Raw genomic sequence first — 26,311 nt, forward strand, 5'->3', positions numbered from 1 at the left:
TGAAGTCATGACCAATTCACTACCACTGAATCCTAGTGATGGGCTCTCTTCTAAGTGTTCACTGTCCATCTATTCTATCATCTGCAAAATTCCATAGAATTCACTAGAATTTGATCAAAAGGATTAATTTGATCAAAAGTCAAAAGGATTATGAGTTTACTTTTTCCTTCTTTTTGAAAACTGAATCAGCTATTTCTGCCTTTATTTTGCTAATGGATCCCTGTTATATGGCAGGTGTGGATCAAATAATCAAAATACTTGGATACTGTCCCCATTCTCTGAGGTTTCTCAAAAGTTACTAATAGTGGTTCCACTACTATGCTACAAAGATTTTTCATTTTTTTTCTTTTTTCAGTATACTGGGAAATAATTTTCCATCTAAAAACTAAACACATTTCATGTGATTGTGTATCCTTATGCATCTTGAGCTTCCCATCTTCCCTTCCTAGTTTCAAGTTCATGAGCTGTAAATCAAAGGATTGGACTAACTCTCTAAGGTTCTATCCAGATTTCCATGACACTTAAGATGGATGCCAAGGATTATCTTTTGCTGGGTGTTTGTTAATATGACACCACATTCCAGAAGTTGTGGACACTTGGTTCCCGCTCTGCAAAACACTAAGTTCCATGAGTTAGGCACTGAGGTAGGCTTGCTCACATATGCTTTCATTTAATTCTCAAAACTTGGTGAGGTTGAGGTTGCCATCTCCTTTCTATGTATGAGGAAATACGGTTCACAGAGAAGGCTGTGATTCAAGGTCACAGGTCTAGGAACTGGCAGAGCTGGGATTTAACCCAAGTCTTTGGATTCCAGGTTCAAGCAGTAAAGTTGTCTCAAATAACTATTTTACACTTGCTATTTGATTTGCAATAGTATTTCTGAAATGTGGTAGAGAGAAGACTGCATCAGACTCTCAGGGACAGTTGCTGAAAATGAAGATTCTGGGGCCTTAACTGAAGCCTACATAGTATGGATTGCTGAGACCGTGTCCAAGAATCTGTATTTTAAACAAGCCCCAGTGTGTCTCTGATGCACACTGAATACTGAATTTACTACTTTATTCTTTCCTTTGGGCTCTTCCACTTGATTTCATTCTTCTCTCACACTAACCTTTTTTTTTTAAAGATTTTATTTATTTATTTATTCATTCATTCATTCATTCATTCATTCATTCATGACAGACAGAGAGAGAGAGAGAGAGGCAGAGACACAGGCAGAGGGAGAAGCACGCTCCATGCAGGGAGCCCCATACGGGACTCAATCCCAGGTCTCCAGGATCCCACCTGGGCCGAAGGCGGCGCTAAACCGCTGAGCCACCTGGTTGCCTTCACACTAACCTTGAGAGGCGAGCAGGATAGATCGCTATTACCCTCCCAGCTACAAATGAGGAAATGATTCAAAGATAAGCTGTTCACTTTCTTATTCTGAATTAAGCTTAAAAAATAAATGTTTAGTGGTTGAAATTTTGGAAAGCCTTGGATTGCTGGGGACTTTCACCATCCTGGTGCTATTCTTACTCATTTGTAACCCCATAGCTGCCTCTCTTTTTTCTTCAGTGGCATTGTAGTGGTACTCAGGGTATTGTAGGAAAAGATGACTCCAGTATATAGGGTGATCTCATGAAAAGACCACCTTTGGAACTGAAACAAAACACAAGGGCTGACATTAGTCAATTTCAGAAATAGGTGAGTCAGTGCTACTGATGGGAGCCCAGTGGACACCCTCTGATCTAAGCAGGATCACCACAGAGCAGCCTCAGGAAGATATGACCAGAAGATGACTGACAGAAGAAAACTATCCTCAAACCTGGCCTGAGGTACTCAGAAGGTTTTTCCTGGTAATAGTGACAAACATGAAGGAGAATTTGTTAGCACCCCTCCAGTACTGCCCAGGAAGGGGGATTCTAGTCCTTGGGGGAAAAATTCAAGGCAAATTAGCTGCCACAATGTAGAAGCCATGCCATCCTTTGAGCTTTGATGGTTTCAGGCTTTATAATGACATTTATAAACAGAGATATTACTCCATACTCTCATTTCAGAAGGAAAGCTCCTGCTTGGGAGAATACTGCAGAGCAAAAATGATGGTGATAATGCATACTGAAAGGGCTTCATCCACATGTCCAAAGAGAAAGGTGGTCATTTGACAAAAACATCATTTGTCCAACAAACACTGAGCACCCCCACTGCACTCTGGGCACTCGGCTAAGCTCTAGGATACAAAGAGAATTTCTTATGCTAAGAGTGATGTTAGATGTGTAAAAAAATATCGACAGGACAATAATTGAGGTATAATAATAACAAAGAGGAAGAAAGTCTCCTCTGTTTGATGGGAAAGGTTCAGTGTAGATTTGGCAAGGCTGGGATGCCTGGGTGGCTTAGCGGTTGGGCATCTGCCTTTGGCTCAGGGTGTGATCCTGGAGTCCTGGGATCGAATCCCACATTGGGCTCCCTGCATGGAGCCTGCTTCTCCCTCTGCCTGTGTCTCTGCCTCTCTCTGTGTGTCTCTTGTGAATAAATAAATAAATAAATCTTAAAAAGAAAAAAAGGATTTGGCAAGGCTCTTTCACAGGGGACAAGATGTAGCAGTTGAATCTAAAGGCTGATTACCAGGCAGACAAGAGGCATTTCAGCCTGAAGGAACAACATATGTAAATGTACTAAGGTATAACAGAGTATGGTCCATAAGATGCAGTGCAGGGCATGTGTGAAGGATGATCATAGAGGAGGCTAGGATGGTGGGAGAGGGCAAGGGCAGATCCTCAAGAGGCAGATCTGTCAGGTGAGAGTCACCCACAGGCATTGAAGAGTTATCAGAGGTGTTTAAGCAAGCAGAGGTTCCCAATGAATGGAACATAAAGCCTGAATCACCAAAGACAGAGCTGGTCTTTAGTTGTCAATATATATGTCTCCTTGAACGGGCATTTATGTTTCAAGTCTACACTGGCTGCAGATGTGTCCACATGAAGTCTGCTGGCCAGCTAGTGTTCGCTAACAGCAAACTATGGCTTCATTAACAAGCAACATCTCTACTGAGCTGGTCATTTTAACAGCTGAGATCTGCCTGTATGGGCTGTAAGCAGTTAAGAATGATGTTGTGACCTCTTATAGATAATCATCTCCTGTTGTTCTATAATATAACTGAATGTCCAACATTCAGTGTCCACAGCTGTGATTATATAGACATTCTTCTCCTGGATGCACCAGAAAAAAAATGCTTTGGATACCTTAATAAGTCTCCAGGTAATGCCAGGAGGAGAGCCCTGGCCTGAAATCTGAGCTGGCTAAAAATAGACTTGCTGTGTGAGCTGAGGCAAACCATTAAACTTTCCTGGGCTTTAATTTCTTCCTCTGTAAAAGGAAGGATTTAGGTTGGTAAGTAAGTAAGTAAATAAATAAATAAATAATCTAGCAGTAGGCCAATATTAAAGAGAGACACAAGGAAGAGGTTGTGGTAAGAGAAAGGTTGACTGGCTGGCCACCCAGAGACCTCTCCAAGGCTATCATTACCTTGGTAAATGACCCTAATTCAGGCCTCGTTTTTGGCCTAGGAGGTCCAGAAACAGGACTTCATGGTACTCTGCAAGGGTTAGACATCCTACAATGGCTCTAATCACTTATCAACCCCACAGACCATTTATGAATTCACAGTTGGAATTAAAATACCTACATCCTCCATACAGGTACTATCTCCAGACCCTTTCTGTTATCAAGAATCCCAAGAAGCTGAATTAGGCATCAGAAGGTTATTCTGTTAGCATGAACCTAAAGAGCAATAAGCATCCATGGAGAGAAATTTCATTCTGGCACTAAGCAAGCCAGCCAAACCAGCCCTGTCTACACCAAAGAACCCCCTTCTGGAGACCAAATCCAGATTCAATATTTTTAACTGGACATGCTACTAGTTTTGCTTCACTAACTTTTCACTTTCTGTTTCACTGCTGGCCACTCATTATTCCACTGGCTTTTAAACTAATTTTTAATTGAAAAAAAAAAAACGCACTACTTCTTCAGATATGTAACAATCACCGATTCATATATTCAGCTCTGAGAGGCATTTGGCTCCCTAGTAGCTAATAACAAATGGCTAACGCTTATCAGCGCTCACTCCATGTGAGACTCTGTTACTACCCAGTACTACACAGGACTTTCCTCATTTACCGCTCCATTAGGAATTAGGGAGAAGGTTTGTTATCTCCATTTTAGAGATGAGGATATGAAGGACAGAAAAGGTAAGTAACTTGCCCAATATGCACAACTAATAAATGAAAGAATCAGGATTTGAACCCAAGTAATCTGGTTCTAGAGTCTGTGCTCTTAATGACCACATGATACTGCTCTTATTACATGTAGATCTGAGTAGTTTAAACCCTACAGGACAAACTTCATTTCCAACTTCTTGGAGAATCGCCAACCTACTCCCCCACTCCCTGCCAAAAATCACCCATAAGTAAAAGATATTATTATTAAGTATTCCACTTTTTCCCACACTATACTTTACTGTACATCTTCACCTAATGCTGTCCTTCAAAGCTTTCTAAAATATAAAAAACAGGGGCACCTGGGTGGTTCAGTCAGTTAAGCATCTGCCTTTGGCTCAGGTCGTGAACTTGGGTCCGGGGATTGAGCCCTACATTGGCTGGGGGGGGGGGGGGGTCCCTGCTCAGCGGGGAGTCTGCCTCTCCTTCTCCCTCTGCTCCTCCCCACTGTTCGTGCTCTCGCTTCTCTCTAATAAATAAAAAAATATTTAAAACAAATAAATAAAATATAAAAAACAAATAAATAGGGGGACCTAGGTGGCAGTTGGTTAAGCATCCCACTCTTGGGTTTTGGCTCAGGTTGTGGTCTCATAATCTCATGTTGGGCCTCACACTGGGCTTCATGCTCAGCATGGAGTCTGCTTAAGACTCTGTCTCCCGGGATCCCTGGGTGGCGCAGCGGTTTAGCGCCTGCCTTTGGCCCAGGGCACGATCCTGGAGACCCGAGATCAAATCCCACATCGGGCTCCCGGTGCATGGAGCCCGCTTCTCCCTCTGCCTGTGTCTCTGCCTCTCTCTCTCTCTCTGTGACTATCATAAATAAATTTAAAAAAAATTAAAAAAAAAAGACTCTCTCTCCCTTTCCCTCTGTCTCTCCCCCTGTGCACTTGCTCTCTATCGTCCTCAAATAAATAAATTAAAAAAATAGGGCGCCTGGATGGCTCAGTCAGTTAAGGATCCCAGTTTTGATTTTGGCTCAGGTCATGATCTCAGGGTTGTGGGATCGAGCCCCTCTAAGATTCTCTCTCTCCCTCTACCCTCTCTCCCCCTCAAACAAACTTATGACTAGAATTGAAATTTATGGCTAAAATTTTTGCTGGATTTCAATTCATAATTAGTTTGGTCTAGAGTAGCTAAACTCATTCTTCCCTACTGTTCTCTCCAGGGTTTCTTTGTGTCTGGCTGATACTTACAGAGAAGTACAGCTCAAGACTTGCTACTGGACAAGACTGCTAGGTCATCCTCTCTGTCTCCTTTAGGGGAAGAAGACAAAGCTTTAACTTCTCAACACTTGCAGGCAATTTTCCAAAACAACCCAATGTCTGGAACTTACTCCTCTCTGCCACTTACAGTAACTGCAGCCACAGTGGCTGCTAAGGGAAGGATGTGGGGAAGGGGAAGGGGAAGGGCAGGGAAAGGCCTCACTTACATCATATCTCTTGGCCACCCCTGGCAATTCATTCAACACATATCTTCCCCATGCCAACAATGTGCTCAGTGGTGACACAATGGGGGGCAAAATGTCCCATAGCCATGACTAGGTTATACTTACTTACAGAATATTAGAGGTCTCAGGATGTCATTAAGGAGATGATCAAATGAATAAATATAAAATTAAAACCACAAAAAAAGCTTCAAAGAGAAAGTCTATGAAAGCATAAATAGGGATGCCAGGTGTCCCTGCTAATGTCTATTAAGTCCTAATTATGGCCAGGCACTGTGTGGAAGGGCTTTAAATACATGATCAAATTTAATCTGCATAACAGGGACACCCTGGGTGGCTCAGTGGTTGAGCATCTGCCTTCGGCTCAGGGCATGATCCTGGAGTCCTGGGATCAAATCCTGCATCAGGTTCCTCTCGAGGAGCCTGCTTCTCCCTCTGCCTGTGTCCCTGCCTCTCTGTGTCTTTCATGAGTAAATAAATAAAATCTTAAAAAAAAAAAAAGAAAGCATAAAACAGGGGCCATGACCTATTTTATAACTATTTCCCTGACATCCGAGTAAAGATCTGAAGGATGAGCAGGAGTTAATTAGCCCAAAGGAGAGTGAGGGGTCATTCCAGGCAGAGAGAACAGCAGGAACAATGGTCTTTGAGAAGAAAGCAGGATGTGTTTTGGACCTTGTGAAGAACATTGAGAGTGAAGTAGCGAGAGAGCAGGAGGCTAGGAGAGACCAGACCACATTAAGGACTGGTCTTTATTTAAGAGTCCTGCAACGTGATGGAGTTAATATAAGGATGGAGAGATGGCAGTGTAACATGGTCAGATTTTTTTTTTAAGGTCATTCACTCTGGCTGCTTTAAGGAGGATGGATTAGAAGGCTATTGCAGTTATCCAGGGGAGACACAATGGCAGCCTGGAACAGAGTGGTGGTAAGCGAAATAGAAAGACATGGATGCATTCAAAATATTACCTGGAGATAAAACTGACAGGTGTGGATATGGGATAAGAGAAAAGAGGTATTAAGAAGTACTTCCAGGTTCTGACTTAGGCAGTAGGGCGGATGGTCATGCCATTCAACCGGACAGGTTATACTGAAGAGAAGCTAGTTTTAGGAGGAAGATTGAAAGGCTAGCTGGATCTGAAATGCCTGGAAGACATTCAAATGGACAGGGGAAATTGACAAAGACAGGACTAGAGCCCAGTGGAAAGGTTTGGACTGTAGATATGAATATTGGGGTCTTCAGTGTGTGGAAGACAATAGAAGCCATAGCTGTTGGTGACATTGCCTAGGGAGAAACAGACTGTGCCTGGAGAAACAGCAACAATTCAGAACTGGATAGAAGATAAGCAAAGTAGAATGACCAGAAAAGTGGGGGGAAAACCAGGAGAGTATGGAATGTCATGGAAGCCAAGGGAAGAGAATGTTTCAAGAGCGACAAAGACACTAGTAATAAATGCTAATGTCTATTAAGTCCTAATTATGACCAGGCACTGTGTGAAGGGCTTTAAATACATGATCAAATTTAATCTGCATAACAGGGACACCTTGGGTGGCTCATTGGTTGAATATCTGCCTTTGGCTCAGGGCATAATCCCAGAGTTCCAGGATCGAGTCCTACATCAGGCTCCCTGCATGGAACCTGCTTCTTCTTCTTCTCTCTCTCTCTCTCTCTCTCTCTCTGTCTCTTGTGAATAAATAAATAAAAATCTTTTTAAAAAATCTGCATAACACTCTTTTGAGGTAGGAAGCATTTCATTTCCCCTTTTCTAGATGAGGAAACTGCCAAAGAAACTCAAGGTCAGCTGACTCAAGATAAACTGGGATGGAAACTCAAACAGGTTGACTCCAAACTCTCATTCGCTTGTCTCTACAATCTCTAGTGCAATTTGGGAGGTCATACATAATAAAGCCTGAAGAGCAGCTGATGGACCGATGCAGCTGTCCCCTGGAAACTTATTAAGGGAACACTGTTTCAAGGCAATGAGAATGGAAACCAGACCAGAGCCCATTATTAGAAATGCTCTACACTAAAAAAAAAAAAAAAAAAAAAAAAAAAGAAAAGAAAGAAATGCTCTACATTATTACCTGTTTTTCAGCTGAGGGAGCCAGTTAGGAGACCAGGCTACTATGCTAAATCTGTATCCCGAATAGCATCTAATTTGCTGCCTTTAATATAGCAAATGATGCTCAAAATTGTATGTGAACTGCTAATGTAAGCAGCACAAAGTTGCCTATATGCTGCTTGCTGATAATCCTTTACATTATACTATCCTCAAGTTTTCAGAGTGTTTTCTTATCCATCACCTCTGTGATCCTCACAACTACTTCATGAGGTGGATTACTTTTATTACATCTTATTGATTAGGAACTAAAGCTCATAGTGACACAGGAGCTTGCCAACAGTTATACAGCCAGCTTGGCTCAATAAAGACTCAAATCCAGCTCTTCTGACGCCAAGTCTACTACTCTTTCTGGGGAGTCCCAATGGAAAGAGGACCCTCTTCAGAGCCAGGGAGATCTGAGTTCAAATGTGTGTGACTCTGAGCAAGTTCTACTTTTTTGGACCTTCCTGTTTTTGTGTAAAATGGGGTTGTAGGGTTACTGTAAGAGTTGAATCAGATAATCAAAGTGCAAATTTATTAATCAAATTCCCAATGTAATGCTTAATAAATATCTGTCATCCCTCCCTGGCTCCACCCTGCACCCTGTCTGGGGCAGAGATGTCTTCATCTCTGCCCCAGACAGTAACTGTGGGGTTTCTTTGGAATCTTCATTCTCTCTTTCCAAAAACAGAGCAGTATAAAGGCAAGTTGAAGGTCACATACTGCTGCTACATACTAGGAGTCCCACAGTGTGTTCAAGCTGGAGTCTCTTGTGGAGGCTGAGGAAGGCCCAGGTGGTTGTCCTGTCAGGCACGCCCCAGTTCCCTGTTTAACAGCCTGCCTTAATGAGTTGCTGGCTGGCTGTTTCCTTAGAGATATACTAGACAAATAAGCAAACTAGAATCAAAAGCTTGGGTTCATAAATCCAGCAGCAACATCAACATTACAACAGCAGAGGGCAGGGTTGTTCCACAGACTCCCATGCCAGGAGGCCAGAGACCCAGGAGAAATGTAACAGCACTTTTATTGACACTTGAGAGTTCATAAAGCCTTTGCACCATACCCTTTGATGTTATTTGACACCACTAGTGTATGGCAGGCAGGGTGAGTTACTCTGAAGGTACAGAAGAGGAAAGCAAACTTCAGGGAGGTTATATGACATGACTATATTCAGGAATGTAAAGCAAGGAGTCAGAATGCCTGGGTTCAAATCTCAGGTATGCTACTTACTAGCTCCATGACTGTGAGCAAGTAACTTTCTCTATTTGTAAAATAGGTATGACCAGTACTATAGTTATTACACTGTTAAAAGAATTAAGTTAGACGGGGCACTTGGGTGGCTCAGTTGGTTAAGCATCTGACTTGACTCTTGGTTTTGGCCAGGTCATGATTCATGGGTTGTGAAATCGAGTCCCACATCAGGCTCCCCGCTGAGCTTCTCTTTCTCCCTGTCCCTTTTCCCCTCCCCCTCACACTATCTGTCTGGCTGTCTCTGAAATAAACAAACAAACAAACAAACAAACAAATAAATATTTTTAAAAAGGATTCAGTTACATGATTCAAATGTGAAATTCTTATTAGGACAGTGTCTATACATAATAAACACTCAATAAACGGTAGCTCTTACTATAATTATGATGTACTGCACTTGTTTAGCTGGCGGGTGTGGGTGAGAAAAGTGAGCATGACTTTCAGCATCATAGAAGATATCCTGTTGGGGATCCCTGGGTGGCTCAGTGGTTTGGTGCCTGCCTTTGGCCGAGGGCATGATCCTGGAGTTCCGGGATCGAGTCCCACGTCGGGCTCTTTGCATCCTTACATGGAGCCTGCTTCTCCCTCTGCCTGTGTCTCTCATGAATAAGTAAATAAATAAAATCTTTAAAAAAAAAAAAAAGAAGAAGATATCCTGTTGTCACCCAGCCCATTACACCACAGTCTCTGGTTGCTACGTGTACAATTTCTTCACTCGCCTTTCCTGGAGTCACAAATTTAGCGGAAATGGTCTATTGACCAATGAAGTGACAACAGCTTTCTATTTTTCTTTTTAAAGATTTTATTCATTTATTCATGAGAGACCCAGAGAGGCAGAGACATAGATAGAGGGAGAAGCAGGCTCCCTTCAGTGAGCCCGATGTGGGATTCGATCCCAGGACCCCAGGATCACGACCTGAGCCAAAGGCAGACAACCACTTAGCCACCCAGGCTCCCAACAGCTTTCTCTTTGTATTATTCCTTTTCCAGAGCACAGGCATTAGAAATCACTTCTCAAAAGAGAAAGCTCAAAGAGTCTGTATCTGAGATCCTGAGAAAGGAGGCCCTGAAGGGTTCCTGGGAGCCTTAAGTATGGGTTTTGTTTTTGTTTTGTTTTGTTTTGTTTTTCTTCTGACAATGCCATTAGGAACCAGGTCAAGCAAGAGAGTCCCAGGGAAGGGTGATAAAGACTAATAGAGGCAGTTTTCCCTCTTCCTACAACCCCCCCTCTTTAGATAAGCACTTCTGATGAGGGTGAAATCATCAAAAAACTTGTCAAGGTTCTTTGGTTTGCCAACATGCCAAGTCCCCATAAAACATGCCAGCTCCATAGTTTGACCTCAGCTACAAACAACATGCAGTCTGGCTGCTTCCTTGGCCTTCCCCAGGGAGAGGGGAGCCAGTTCCAGACAGCTTCAGAGAGAATGGCCCCAATTCTAGAACCAGTGGCACTGTTCAGGGAAAGGGGAGGCCAGAGGTACTTAGAGTCCAAACAGGCCTGTTGGGAAGGTTGAGGAGAGAAAGTAGGAGGGCTAGACAGACAAGCATCCAGGGATCAGAAGGATCCTGGACAAAAACCCAACTGCATCAGACTAAGCTACTTCCAGGAGGTTTGTCAGCTGGCCTCTGCTGTACAGTCCCAGGTTCCAGCCTTCAGTGACTTTCTATTCTCCCAGGCACCTGAGAATCCGGTGGAAGGCTTTCAGAGGCAGGATTGCGAATGTGGCTGCAGATGGAGGGGTGGGGGATGGGGAAGTGTAAGGAGAAGGGAGGAGAGTTTGGGCCAAACCCCAGCAATTTCTCCATTGAATATCTAGCTCCACCCTGTGACTAGGAAAACAAAGATGTGGGGGAAGAGGAAAAGAAAAGTCATTTCCTTTATTGTAACTAACTCAACTGGGTAAGAGCAAGGCTGGAAGGGAATCATGAAGTACGAATGGCTGGAAGGCTGGAAGCAAGGGAGGGTCTTGCTATCAGCAGGTCTATGTCCAGACACTCTGAATTCATCAGAGATTTTAAAAGACTATTCAGGCTGATGCCTCATGCTCCTCATAACCAGGTTACTTATGTGGTCAGATACAGTTGTTCCCAGCCCTGAAGATCTTCCTCCAATCTGGGCAAAAGTCAGTTGGGTCCAAAGTAGACAGTCTCCCCAGGGCAAATTATCAGGCTCCATCTGAGGACTTCATGTCATCCAGTTTCCATGGGAAAGCTCAGGAGTCAGGAAATGCACTCCTTCAATACAGCTGGGTTAGAGAGACTATGTCCTTGAGACAAAGCTATAAATAGGAGACCTACCCCAGATGCTCTACTTCCCCTACAGGCATGATCTTTGGTGTAATTGTGCCAGAGTAGTTCAAAGTTAACCTTAATCTCTGAGGCTCCACATTAGAAGACCAGTGGGTGTGTAAAAAGAATAATAAATGCATGCATGTACGTGTATACAGACATACACTTACTATATAATACAAAGTGACAGCTACTGATTATTATCTGTATCTTATGTGTCAGATGCTATGCTGAGCACTTTATATAGGTTATCACATTTAATTCTCTCTGACAACCTATGGGATGAGTACTTGTCCCCATTTTACAGATGAGGTGCCTAAAGTTCAGGGCAGTCACCCAAGGACAGTTAAATTGCAAAGCCAGGATTTAAAACCAGTCTCATTCCAGAGCCTGCACTCATCCATCATGATAACGTGCCTTACTTCTTTCTGAGCATGTATGTGTGTTTTTCTCTACACACACACACACACACACACACACACACACACACATACACACACACACTCCCTAACAAGCTAGCATCTGATCAGACCCACAAATGACCCAAAATTTCAGTTCTAGGGTCAGCTCTAGTCATCCATGACCTGTCTTTGTAGCTCCTTGTCTTTTTGGTTTCAGGCCTCTCAATTGTGATATGGAGGGGTTGTGTCACACAATAGGTCATCTCTCCTGCTTCTGAATTTTTTTAGTGCTAGAAGAATCAGAAATTCCAAAAATTAGCTTGTTCTACTCTGTCCTGCTTATTTCAGATAGAAAGTATTAACATAAATAGGAAAACAGCAGAAATAAATATGACCATTTGGGTTAGGTGCCAAGGGGAGCCTTGGCCTAGGAACTCATTAGAATTTGCTTCAGTTCTAAATGAAAGGGCTAGCCAAAGGCTTTATCTATAGTATCCATTATAGCTTTGACACTCTGCTCCAATGCTTACTAAGAATCAACTTTGCTGAGGGTAAAAGGAAGAACCAAGGTAATTAGATCCACAGAGAAGCCTGGAAAATTTGGAGTTAGAGCTGAAAGGGCAGAAAAATGCTAGTTCCTCTCCAACTCTTCCAGAGGGCAGAGCTCTCTAGGCCAACCCCCCACATGGTTCCTGGGTGGAGGCAAGTGCTTAAAGGTCAATTAAATTACTTGGTATCAGCACGGGGGATGCTTTGCAACACGAGCTATGTGTGGGAGCTGGAATCTACAGCGCATGGTGCCTGTCTACAGTCTGTCTCATTCTCAAGATGTGAGCAACAGCTCTACCACTTCAGACCACGAGGGCACACGTGCCCACCCAGGCTCCAATGTGGAATGACTGTAGGCCAGGCACTGTTTTATGTTCTGGAGAATGCAGACAAGCTCCCACTCTTGAAGATTCCAATCTCACAGGGAAATAAATAACCATTCAGAGGGTGCCTACCATGAGCTGGGCCCCTGGCATATATGATTTCATTTGATCTTAACGAGTCTATGAGATAAATTTTTAATATCCGTGTTTTTCTGATGAGGACACTGAGTCTCAGACAACAGGAATGAATCCTACCTTAAAGTCACGTATTTTTAAGAAACTGAGCTGCCTTCAAACAATAATCTAAAGGCTATAATAAAATTAAATAACAAAAAGCAGGAAACTAGGGAGGCATCCTGTGGTGAAGGGCTGGCTCTGCCAACTGTACTAAAAACAACCCTTGAGGCACTTACATACTCAGTAGTGTAGCTGTGGGAAAATCATTCTTTCTGGGCCTCAGTTTCCTCATCTGTAAAGTGAGGGTGCTGGGACACCCTGGAAAGGACTGCTCCCATCCCCTCATCCTACTTCTAGCTATACCTGACCCATTTATGGCTCTTCCACTTTCACACCTGATACTCGGTTATGTGTTCTTCGTTGGCGCATCCCTCCCCTTCCCCTCAAAATGGAAACTCTCAAGTTAGAACCTTGTTTTTGTATTTTCTAGAACAAGAAGTAGTGGCTGGCTTGTAGTGCATTGGCAAAGACAGGAGGACAGACCCACTTACCGGAAGCAGGAGCTATGCCAGGCTTCGTTGACAGTCCTGTACCACCTCTGGCTTGGAGCAACATGGTCCCCACAGCCCCGACACCTCCAGGTATCTTCACCTGCACACAAAACCAGGGAGTTGAGAGGCCCAAAGTAGCAGGAGGTACAGGGAAAGGATTCCTATCGTGCAGAATAAGACTGAGTTAAGACTTAAAATGAAAGGGCTGGCCAGTGCTCTGATAAATGCACAATTCCCTCCTCCACAAGATCTCCCATAAGCACTAGCCCAGGCTGCTCATCTCCCCAGGACAAGGAATTCATGGCCTCAAAAATTAAGTCTCAGGTCACTTGGGTGGCATAGTGGTTGAGTGTCTACCTTCAGCTCAGGTGATCCCGTGGTCCTGGGATTGAGTCCCACATCGGGTTCCCCACAGGAAGCCTGATTCTCCCTCTGCCTAAGTCTCTGCCTCTCTCTGTGTCTCTCATGAATAAATAAATAAAATCTTTAAAAAATTAAAAAAAAATAAGTATCATTCCATTTTTTAAAAAGATTTTATTTATTTGTTCATGAGAGACACACAGAGAGAGGCAGAGAACACAGAGGGAGAAGCAGGCTCCATGCAGGGAGCCTGATGTCGGACTCGATCCCAGGATTCCAGGGTCACACCATGAGCCGGAGAAAGACGCTGAACCGCTGAGCTACACAGGCATCCCAGTCTCATTCCATTTTTTAGAAATGGTTCTGATTGTTCCTTTTTCCCCTGAAACAAAACTTGCCTTTTCCTAGAATTTCAGCCCTCGCTTATTATAGTTCTGAGTAGATGAAATGAACAAGGTCTCTTTCTCTTTAGGGTCAGCCCTTCCTATGACTATTCCCAGCTAGCACCCAGAAAAACTTCTCTGGGCTAAACATGTTATTGCCTTTTCCTATTCCTCAAAAGCCCTGGCTTGTATAGATCCATAACTGAGTCCAGGAGTTCATTCATTCAACCAACATCATCGGTCCTCTCGAAGCTCTATGTAGGAGACTGCTAGATAACATCATCTCTGCTCTTCAAGAAGCAAATTCACTGAAAAAGAACCCTTCCCCCACCTTTTAATTTTTCCCTTAGATGTTATGTCAGAGTTAGAAGTGCTGTTTTAGTTCAGAGTAAGAAGTTATGGGTAGAGAAGGGAAAGAACACTTAATGAACACTTCCTATATACCAAGGCTTGTGTTTTCAGAAACCCAATCTTATTTGATTCCCAAAACAATTCTGTGAAACAGATATTAAATTCACTTAGGGGGTGGGAGAATTGAAACCTGGGGCTGTAAGGCAAAGCAGCAGATTCAGTATTCCAACTCAGCCCAACTCATCCTAAAGTCTGTGCCCTTTCCACACTCACTCCACCATGTGGATTCCTGCTTTCCACTTACGGAAGTCAGGAGAGTCTCTGTAAGGGAAGCTAATACTTGAGCTAAACCTCGAAGGATGGGGAAGATTTGCCAGAGGCTGAGAAAGGATGGGGAAGGGCTGTATAGGCTGAGAGATTAACATGGGCAATAATACAGAGTGAATCCATGTCCCTCCAAAAGGGACAAAATACAATACTCTTGTTGTGGCTCAGATGCCAACTTCTTCAAATAAAAGAAGGCAGCTGAGATCAAGCTGTGGTACCTGATTCAGCCCTAGAAAGCAGGACAAAGTTGTTACAAGACTCCCTTGTGGACTCCGTGTATGCAGCTTTGTTCTCTCTGGGTAACTCCAGACTGCCACAGGCACGGTGACAGTCACTGAACCCTGTTTCATAGGCACAGGGGTCATGAATAGACAATGCATAGCTCCGGACACTTCAAGATTGCCCAGCAGCATTCTGGGGCAAACAGGACACAGGCAGCTATCCTCATACCCCAATGGGTATGAATTAGACAAGTTGGCAGAAAGCTTTAAAACCTTGACCCACCTGCTCCTCTTTTCCAGTTCCACAGTGATAGGACATAAATGCCCATCACCATATGAATCTAAAATTCTCATACTTTCAGGAGGGGCCTTTTTGGGTTTTTGTGTGGTAGTGACTGAGACAGTGCCTTATCCTCACAAACTCCATGGCACAAAGTCTGAGAGACTTATTCAAATTGGGTTACAGACAGTGGGCAAGCAATGAATTAATAAGAAGGTTTTCAATGAAGACAGACATCCAAATAAATTTCCCAAGTTACAGAGGCATAAGTTTGAAACATTTTTAGAACTCTTAAAGGGAAGTAAATTTGTGAACTGCCATATCCTACCTCCAGCAAATCTCATTATTTTAAGCCACATCTTTTTTTTTTTAAAGATTTTATTTATTTATTCATAGAGATGGAGAGAGAGAGAGAGGCAGAGACACAGGCAGAGGGAGAGGGAGAAGCAGGCTCCATGCAGAGAGCCTGACGTGGGACTCAATCCCGGGGCTCCAGGATCGAGGGCTCCAGGGCTGCAGGCGGCGCTAAACTGCTGTGCCACCAGGGCTGCCCTTAAACCACATCTTATTTCTTATTTTTACTTTTTAATCCAAAGGAATGGTCTCTAACTTGACCACCCACTTATTCAACAATTCAGCATCTTGGCTCTGAATGACTTCTGGCTGTTTACAAAATTCAAAAATGATCAGGACTTTCCACTATGAGGATACTTAAGATAACTTGTTATTGACACACCCTCCGGAGTCTGCCCTTTCTCCAGTCTTGAGAAACCCAAAGCCATCCAATCAAGACTTATTTAGCACCTGCTGTGTGCTAGGCTCTAGGGGTTCAAAAATCAAGAGCCCTACTCCCTTCTCTCATATCCACCTGCTTCCATCTTCCAAATGTCTCTCCAATCCTTCCCTGTCCTTCATCACAGCCTGAATTCAGGTCTTTGGCTTCTTTTCCCTGTCTTCTGCACAGTCTTAGCTGGCTCACCCAGACTCCCCAGTGTCTAGAGAAGAAAGGCTCAACTGTTTAGCATAGCACTCCTGTTCTAGATTCCATCCTACCCCACCTCTCAGAAGATGTGCTCTTTCCATTATCTCCACCAACTCCCTTGAGAACACTGGGGAGTGTCTAGAGAAGAAAGGCTCAACTCCCTTCTCCAATGGCTCCTTCCAATGATCATTTACATTAGTTCAAGTCTTAAAAAAAAAAAAAAGTCACTTAAAGGAAAAAAAAAAAACCTGGACCCTGTTTTCGGCTCTAGCTACCACCTTTCTCCCCTTCACAGTCACACATATTAAAAAGTTATCTACACATCACTGCCCTCATTTCCTCATTTCCCACTCACTGCAATCTGACTTCCACCCCCACGATTTCTCTGAAACTGTCTTACCAAGGGCCAAAGTGACCGCTTGTTGCTAAATTCAATGGACACACTTCAGTCATTCAGCAAATATTTATCCCATGCCAACTATGGGTCCCACACTGTTCTGGGGAAAGAGCAGCAAACGAGAAAAAGATTCAACATAGATATTAAACAATTATATAACTATAATTGGGGCAAGTGGTATGAAGGAGAAATCAAGTTCATAACTAGGAAAATGGGGGTAGGGTAGGGCAAACAAGTATTCCTTAAGGAAGTAGTTTTCAAGCTAAGCTCTGAAGGACAAATATGAATTAATCAGGCAAAGAAGGGGAGGGAAGGATAACCCTGGAGTCTGGGACAGGGCGGTGGGAAGGCCATGTGCTAAGGTCCAGAGGTAAGAATGCAAACTCCTCACATATCATTAAAGTTGGCTATTCTCAGCTCCAAAGGACAAGGGGAACCAAGACAGGTCCCTGGCCTACTGTAGTCCTTCAACAAACATTTATTAAAAGGAATGAATGGCTCTCTACAAGGTAGCCCCAAAGAACCTTTATTTCTCATCATCTGTTACAAAGGGATGCTCTAATCACATCTTGATCTATTTTCTGTTTCTGCCGCACACATTCATGTTCTTGCATCCTGACATTCACATCTCAAGCTATTCTGTGTTTAAGGTACTTTATCGCCTCTTCCCTGAATCATACTTCTATCCTTCTTTGATGGTCCCCCAAAGGGAGACTTTATTTCACTTTGTCTATACCTGCTTTATATCATTTGTTCTGTAATTATACTTCATTATGTTTCTATTTCCTCAGGCCCTCCCTCTCTGTGTCCCCTATCCCCACTCCTAGCTCAAGGGACAAAGACCACATCTTGATCATCTTCAAATCTCCAGAGTCTACCATAAAACCTGATGTAGAACAGACACTCCTTTGTGTGGCAAATCCAACTGAAAAGTTGGATCCAACTGCCAACTACAAAGGTAATTTCCAAAGCCAACAGGGGTCCAACAGCCAGCAGGGGTGATTGCATTGAATAAGTGTTCGGGCTCTCAGGATTACTAACAATGGGTAAAGTCACATAGATGCATAGGCCTCAGTTTATCTGTTGAGCATTCACACTGTTTTTCAGTTAAGTACCTGAGCAAAAATATTCACCCAGAGCCTTCAGTTTCTTAAGCCCAGATATTCTTCAAAAGAATACTCTTGGCTTCTTCAGCTCCCCACAGCCCTGACAGTTGAGGATCCTAACTTTCTTACAACTTTTTTTTAAAAAGTAGGCTCTGCACCCAACATGGGGCTCGAACTCAAAACCTCAAGACCAAGAGTCGCATGTTCCACCAACTGAGCCAGCCAGGCGTCTCAACTTTAACAACCTTTATTCTAAGGTATGCAAGAGAAATATAATAATACTAAGTCCTGGAGATTTCTGTGAGGCCTGATGAAAGATCAATCCAGAGTCCAGTCTGCCTGGGAAATATTTCATCTAGGAAAATACCTCATTGTACCAGGACGTTCACCCTCTACCTCTATAGTGTTTACTTCACATATTTGCAGACTTATCAACAGTAGCTACTGATTGTCAGAAGCCAGAAAGGGAGTTTGATTAAATAAATGTCCCTAGCAGCCTCAAACAATAAGGTGCCCTTATTAGGTGTTTAATAATCAGAAAACTGCTTTCAGTTATTATTGGAATTTGCTGCTTTTAAGAAGCTGCAAATGTGCAATGCAAACAGGGTGAGAACTACAACAAATGGGCTAAGTACAAAGGTTCTCACTTTCAGGATCTTTTGAATCCTGGCATAAGATATATTTAGTTAAAACTATACATATATTTTTTATATTATATTATATATAAAACTATATATTTTTCATATTATATTTTCATATATATATGAAATATATATATTCAGGTTTTTTTTTTAAGATTTTATTTACTTATTCATGATAGACACACACAGAGAGAGAGAGAGAGAGAGAGAGAGAGAGGCAGAGACACAGGCAGAGGGAGGAGCAGGCGCCATGCATGGAGTCTGACTTGGGACTCGATCCTGGGACTCCAGGATCACGCCCTGGGCGGAAGGCAGGCGCTTAAACCACTGAGTCACCCAGGCTGCCCTATATTCAGTTTCTATATACACTTCTCTTTCCCAACTTAATAATTTGTGATGTGACCCTCAAATAATCTCTGAACCCACTGGGGCAGGCACAGTAACAGGATGGTAAAGCTGGAAGTGCCTTTAAAAATCATCTTCCAGGGATCCCTGGGTGGCACAGCGGTTTGGCGCCTGCCTTTGGCCCAGGGCGCGATCCTGGAGACGCGGGATCGAATCCCACGTCGGGCTCCCGGTGCATGGAGCCTGCTTCTCCCTCTGCCTGTGTCTCTGCCTCTCTCTCCCTCTCTGTGTGACTATCATAAATAAATAAAAAATAAAAAAATAAAAAAAAATCATCTTCCAGTCCTTTTTTTTTTTTTTTTGAAAGAAAAATGGGCTTGAAGGAGGAGATTCGAGTTACCTAACCATTAAAAAGCTGGTCCGGGAGGAGCTCAAACCTAAGTTCTGAAACTACCGGATCAGTTGCATTTTTATTATAGTATGCAGCCTCAGACAAGTTAGGACTTGCTTAAGACTGCACAGTTATTCAGTGGAAGGGCTCAGCCTGGTACCCCAGCTCAGTGCCAGTCACTTCTCACAAGACATTAACATTCACCTTAATCTTGGTCTAAGAGCTGGGTTTCTGCAAACTAGTTCTTTTGAGACTTCAAAGTGGTGAGAAATTTCTACTCCCTGAAAGCTCTTGAGACCCTGAAGCCTAGCCTGAACCAACATGCACAAATCCTATCCTTTCATTTGAGAAAAATCTTTGATGCTTCTCATGTTCCACTAGACAATGAGAACCAGGAACAAAACCCAGGCAATTCAGTGCAGCACAAAACAACTAGTATGGTAACTGCTATGCCCCCTGGGAACTGGCAGGTCAGGTGTATAAATCCCACATGTCCCAGGATAAAGCAGGAAGCAGAGAGGCAGGACAGCAACTGGTGGCGAATAGCCAAGAGAGAAAACATCACACTTTAATGAAGTGAGTACCAACAAGACTGATTAACATTCCTCTAGATACCCTCCCCTATATCCCAAAGGGTTTTCCTCCTCACTAGCCTACCAAATATTAACAAAGGGAGTGTCTATGGGAAAAAAAGATTAGATGATTTTTAAAGGAGCTCTTGGACATCTTTGAATCTTATATTCTTCCTTCATAAAAGGAGGGATCAAATTATTCCTTCTAGCTTTGAGTCGGCAAACCAAACCTGGGGCCTCTCATTTTTCAGGTTAAGGCACCTACATAGACATCTCAGAAGGTTTCACTCTTGCTGTTGTTCCCATCTGCCTTTTATTTTATTAGGAAAACTCTGTAAGGGTCAAGCAGAATAGCTGGAGCTAGACCTGGGTTTGAAACCTGGTTCTGTGTCGTTGGACAAATTATTTAACCTCTCTGAACTTGTCCCTTAACCTTTAAAAAGAGGATAACCACCTACCTTACAGGATTACAGAGAGGATTAAGAGAAATAACTTAATGTATGTGAAAATACTTCCTGCAATGCCTGGCACTTAGTTGCCAACTGAAAGCTTTTCTTCTTTCTTTCCTGTATATCTAGGGGGTTGGCTAGGGAAAAGGTTGAGTTGAATTACAATAACCTCTAAAATCTGAAAGGAACATTTTCAAAACAAATCCTGCAAATGTTTTCCATGTGTCCATGGACAAAGACTAGGTCATGAACTTCTGGGGCCCTTGGTGAGTATTCACAGGGGATAAGAGACAAGGATGTGTAACAGAAATAACATGTTAGAGAGGGACAAACCAGGTGCTGGAAGTGGGACAAACTTGGCAGAGTAATAAGATACCTGGTAGAGAAACAAATGAGACAGATGGTTCCTGTGGCTTTCAAGCGCTCAGGTTCTCCCTTCCAACCATTAAGTCTACTTAGCTGTGAATGAATAGGCACTTTCTTATCTGGTGGAAGGCATTTTCTTATCAGAGAACCAGTTAATATATTCCCAAACAGCAGTTCTCTGACTACTGTCAATGATATGGGAAAAAACAAAACAAAAACAAATATTTTGAGTCCTTATATAATACCAGTGTTGGGGCACCTGGGTGCTCAGTTAAGTGGCTGCCTTCGGCTCAGGTCATGATCTCAGGATCTTGGGACTGAGCCCATGTCAGGCTCCGGGCCCAGCAGGGAACCTACTTCTCCCTCTGCCCCTCTTCCTGCTTGGGCGCTCTCTCTCTCTCTCTCTCTCTCTCTCTCTCTCTCTCATAAAATCTTTAAAAAAAAAAATGGGGATTCCTGGGTGGCTCAGCGGTCTGGTGCCTGCCTTTGGCCCAGGGCGCAATCCTGGAGTCCCAGGATCGAGTCCTGCTTCGGGCTCCCAGCATGGAGCCTGCTTCTCCCTCTGCCTGTGTCTCTGCCTCTCTCTCTCTCTCTGTCTCTCTCTCTCTCATGAATAAATAAATAAAAACCTTAAAAACAAAATGCCAGCGGTGTCCTAAGTACCACGCAAGCATGAACTAATAGAATATAAAGATCTTACAAGATGAAGACTTGTACTGGAGGACTATTACTGTTTCCATTTTATGAAGATGGAACTAAAACACTCAACTAACAAGTGATAGAGCTGGGTTTAGACCACAGGTCTGCGAACTCCAAAGTCTATGTCTTTAGCTATATTTTAGATTTTCTTTCCTAGAAAAAAGAAATTACAGGCAGAAAGACTTGACAACAGGATGCCAGGGTAGGTACTCAAGGTTCACTGTAATAGAACTAGGCAATAGTTTCATATTCTAGCTACTGCCAGGTATAGATTAACAGGTAAAAGAGTTTAATTCTTGTTGCTATATAAACAAAGGCCAAGAGTGAGATGGATGACAGGCTTGTAAATGAATTCTAGAACTCCAGATCCTCTCACTGAAATGCCACAGTGATGCTGCACCTCTTCCTAATATGCCCCCAAACCCTAGCCCTTTCCAGGTTGCACTGATCAGAAGCCAGCCCTGCAACGGGAATCAGCCCAGCTTCCAGAAGACACTGAAAAACCACCAGGAATGTGGAAAGCCTAATATAGCCCCTTGAACATGATGGGTTTCTATTCAGCTTTAAAACTTTGTGGTCCTCTTCGATCCTATGTTGCTCCCTCCATCTCTTATCCAGGGCCACCCAAGTCACCCTGCCCTGCCCAACAAGAGGTAATTCCCATGGCTGGTGCCTTCCTCCCCATTCTTATCACTAACACTTCAGGTCAAGGCCCACTGTACCGATTAGTGCCAGATTAGTGCCTTCATCAGTCTTGTCCTCTTGTCCAATCCATCTTGGCCACCAATGCCAGACTGATAGTCTAAAAACAAAATACACCATGACTCTCCCTGCCTCTAAACCTATGGTCTCATTAGTAGACAGAAAAATTCCTCAAGCCTAGCATTAAACCCTACACAGTCTGGCTTTACCTACCCTCTCAGCTTTATCTTCTACTTCCTATGATCCCCCATTTGTGCATTCTTGCCTCTACCACATATTATCAATTCACCACACCTTGTGAAAACCTTGGAACTTGCCCAGCTATGCATCCTACTTCCAGTTTCTTCCCTAGCAGGATATCATACGTCTCCCTCCCCACACACACCACTTTTAATGTAACTAAGACTTCTCAAATTTGACCTAAAATTTTGGTCAGCACCTCCTGATCAAATCTGGTAGCCACCCTGGACATCTTGCTGTTCTTCAAATATGCCAAGCACATTCCTGGCTCAGGGCCTTTGCTCATTCCCTTTTATTCCCTCTGCCTGAAATGTTTTTCTACCATGTATCTGCCTAAAATGTTCTTCATCTAGATATCCAAATGGCTCACTCCTTTACTTCATTTCTCTGTTTAGATGTCATTAACCAGGGAAACTTCCCTGACCTCCCACTGTTCTGGGACTTTATCCTACTTATTTCTCTCTTCAGAGCATTTATCCCTCCCTGATGTTTGATATTCAAATATTTACATATTGTCCATCTCTCCCACCAGAACACACACTCCATTAGGGAAGGGATTTGGTCTGTTTTGTTTCCTGCTATATCCCCCAAGGCCTAGAAGTTCTTGGAACATAGTACAAACTCAATATATATTTGTTGGGATGGATGTATGAATAGAGTTCTCCCCTACTTTGAAATTCTATAATGTTGTCACATGCAGGCCTTCTAATAGTTTGTCTTGATTTGCCCATTTTTTTCTTAATTACTCTCAAGAGACGTGAATCTCTCAAAGGGACAAACCATATATTTATTCATTTCCACAAATATTTATTAAGGACTTCTTTTTGTGTGCCCAACTCTGTATATCTCAAGCAGCCTAGAATATCAGAGCACTGGAAGAGAGATCCTAGATTAGTCCTGGCTCTACCATTAGTTGAGTGACCCTGGACAAATTCATTTTTCTCCCTGGGTTTCTTCATATGTAAAACACGGAGTTACATTATCTTAAGTCTGTCCTGGTTCTAGCATCTGTTAAAATTTATTGGAGGTAAAACTTGGCCTACCCCAGTGCTTTAGACATCACAGGTACTCAGTAAATATTTGGTTTCTTTGTTGTAGATTCTCCTGTTACACAGGAATCTGAGTTGTCTTGGAACAGTTTGGACAGAACAAGTAAAAGTTTAAGTCCCACTTCCTTTTCTGACTCCGAGAGACAACCTCATTCTGGTGTTCGTGAGAGGATAAAGCACTGAATTGAAGTTGGTCAGCATATGAACTCTGACCATTGCCATTTACTTGGCTATAGAACCTTGAACAGACCATTTTGGAGCCTGAGTCTCACCACACATGAAAATAACCATATTGGCCTACTCTCAACTCTTCAAAGGCACCTTTTTATGCTGTTCTATCTACCTGGAACGATCTTTGCCCTTTCTTTGCTGGACTGATTTCGTCTTATCCTCAAGGATCAGCATAAACTTGGCCTTTTTTTTTTTTTTTTTTTTTTTGCTTTTTTTTAATAAACTTGCTTTTTAAAGGAAAAGTATTCTCTATTTACTTTCCCCACCCCTGGTGTACTCTTACAGCACTTCCCTCCATTATTTATCTCAATTATTACAGCATTTATGTCCATTGTTACCTCTATTATTTACTATCCATCTCTAGGACTGTAACCACCACAAAGGTAAGGATTGTGTCCATTTTGTTTATTATTATACTACTCAGCGCTTGGTTTGGTGCATGGCACAGAAGTATCCAACAAATATTTTTACGGACAAATGTCTAAACTAACGGACCCAGACACTTTAATACCTCTAGAAGGCTTTTTGGTTCACTTGGAGAATCTAATAAACACAATTACACTCTAAGATCTTTTACAAGTTTCTGGGAATCAAGGTTCAAAACAGGGAACTTACATACACAGAAGTTAGAAAAAGTCACTGGAAATCATTTGAGCTGAAGAATTCTGGAAGCTAAAAACATGAAAGAGAAAGGACAGGGAATATCTATAGCCCTGGCTGTCTTTCTCCAGAAGCCTATTATCAAGAATGAGGAGAAAAATCCCATGCTTCCATGGGAGGAAGTGACCCATTGGTGGCCTGGTCCTTGTATTCAAGATGGAGGAAGTGACTGTCCACAGGCTGAAAGCCAGGAAGTAGGGGCAGATATCCAAGACAGCGTCCCTCCTCCACCATTCCCTTCTGCCACCTCTAGAAAGCTTCTGGATGCTGACCTGGTCGACCTAGAGGCTGGGCCACCCACACAGGTGGCTGGGAAACATAGTCAACAGAAAGTCCTGGTGCAAGGAGGACAGGAGAGGAGGGCAGGAAGCTCAAGCGTGGTGTGTGACCTGACTGGAAAGGGACTGCAGGCCAGGCTAACCTAACCCTGAAGCTACCCTTCACCTTGGACATCTCTTCCTTCCAAGAGGTGTTTGGCCACATTTCTCGTTCCTCAAGAGGGGCCAAGGGAGGACCCGGCTCCCAAGGAGGGCAAAGAACCCCACAGGGCCTACCTTCCCCAGGAAGAATGCTCCAATCTCTTCCTAACCCCTAATCTGTGTCCTAAACCCCAAGGGAACCCACACTCCTGGTTCCTGCAAAGAGCTTCAAGACCAGGGGATCACAGGCACCAAGATATCCGCGAGAAGCCTTGGATCCGGTCGGAAAAGTCATACTATCCTCCACTTTCCACAGAAAACCCAAAACCCAAGGTAACTCTCTATCCCCTTATAATGGCCCCGAACCCTGAGGATCACGCTCTCCCCATATTCCACATACCCCTCACTCCAAGGGAACCCAGGGCCCCAGCTTTCTTAAGAGTTTTAATTTGAGGGCCTGGGGTCATCAGATCCACCAAAAAAGCAGGCCCCCTGACAGAGCCAGCATCCCTTTCTCCAGGGACCTCAACTCTCAGAGAGCCGCCCAACCCTCCTGTCCCTCGGAACCTTCTGTCCCCAGTTCCCGAAGCCTCACAACCTCCCCCAATTCTCCTGCTAAGGAGCCGGGACCCACCGGAGTCCCCTCAGCCCGAAAGCCCCGAGGCTGCCAGCTCCCCTCACGGGCCCAGGCTTCGGAGATAACGGCGGGACAGGACGCGGAGGCCCTTCCTTACCCGCCTGCGCGGCCATGGTCTCGGAGACGCGGAAATGGAGGCGGCGGGCAGCACCGCAGCTGCTCTCAGCTCCCGCAGCCGCCTCAGGCGCGGGAGCACCTCAGCCCCGGGCGCGAGTTGGATGCACCGCCTACGGCGCCCGGGGAGGACCAAACCGCACCTGGCACCGCGGCCGGCCCGCCGACACCCCGCCGACGCCCCGCCCCGCCGACGCCCCGCCCCCTGCTTGGGCTCTGTGGGGTCTCTGGCACCTCCCACCGCGACCGGCCCCCTTGGTGAGTGCCGCTGCTGGTAAGGGTGGTTGTTCACTGCCGTGAGGTGGCTCAGGAGAATCCCCGGGACTCCCTGGAGGTCTCAAAAGAGGATCCTCAACCCATTTTACAGATGGGGGCAGCTGAGGACCCCAGGGGACAAGTTTAACTACCTTGAAATGGATCAGCTCATTACAAGCAGAAGTGAGATGGGAACCCAGGTCTTCTAACTCCCAGGCAAAAGCTCTTTTCAGTAGAGTGTTTGGGATCAAGAATATGAATATGATGGGGCAACTGACTGGCTCAGTTCGTACAGCATGTGACTCTTGATCCTGGGGTTGTAAATTCAAGCCCCACCTTGGATGTAGAGATTGCTTAAAACTCTTAAAAATAAAAATAAAAGTCTTAAGAAAAAAATTAAAGTCTTTAAAAAAAAGGAATATGAATATGGAGAAGCTACCCCACAAAACTTTAGGGGTTGAGGGTGGACTTTTCTTAGAAGCTTCTAGCTCAGAGAAGCCACTTATCTGTGCCACTGTAAGTAAGCTGGCATTCGGTAGATAATCTCTAGGTCAAAGATGGTGTGACGGTGGTGGAACCAGCATTACAGGGGCAGATCCTTCTTGAGGCCAAATAGGTATATAAATGAATCCAGCACACTAGATCTTCCGATTTTTCAAGACAGGCCAAAACTCCAGGTATTTAGGTGAATCCTCCGGCTGTTTAAATGTTGGGGACTTTTGGAAATGCTAAAAATGCTTTGTAGACCAAAGGAAACACTTGTGAACTGGATTTGCCCCACTGGCTCCTCTT

General features: G+C 43.8%; 1 protein-coding gene across 1 annotated transcript in view; it reads right to left on the bottom strand.

Annotated features, from left to right (window-relative positions):
• The window catches only part of LIMK2 (LIM domain kinase 2), a 58,648-nt gene extending 33,287 nt beyond the window's left edge, over positions 1-25,361 (bottom strand). The window contains exons 1-2 of the mRNA XM_055322687.1: positions 25,248-25,361; positions 13,343-13,442 (exon numbers count right to left, since the gene is read on the bottom strand). Of these exons, the coding sequence (XP_055178662.1) occupies positions 13,343-13,442; positions 25,248-25,263 (116 nt within the window). The 5' untranslated portion in view covers positions 25,264-25,361. The remainder of the gene's footprint in view (positions 1-13,342; positions 13,443-25,247) is intronic.
• Between the last annotated feature and the right edge of the window lie 950 nt (positions 25,362-26,311).

Source organism: Nyctereutes procyonoides, unplaced genomic scaffold, assembly GCF_905146905.1.
Source record: "Nyctereutes procyonoides isolate TBG_1078 unplaced genomic scaffold, NYPRO_anot_genome, whole genome shotgun sequence".
Lineage (NCBI taxonomy): Eukaryota > Metazoa > Chordata > Mammalia > Carnivora > Canidae > Nyctereutes > Nyctereutes procyonoides.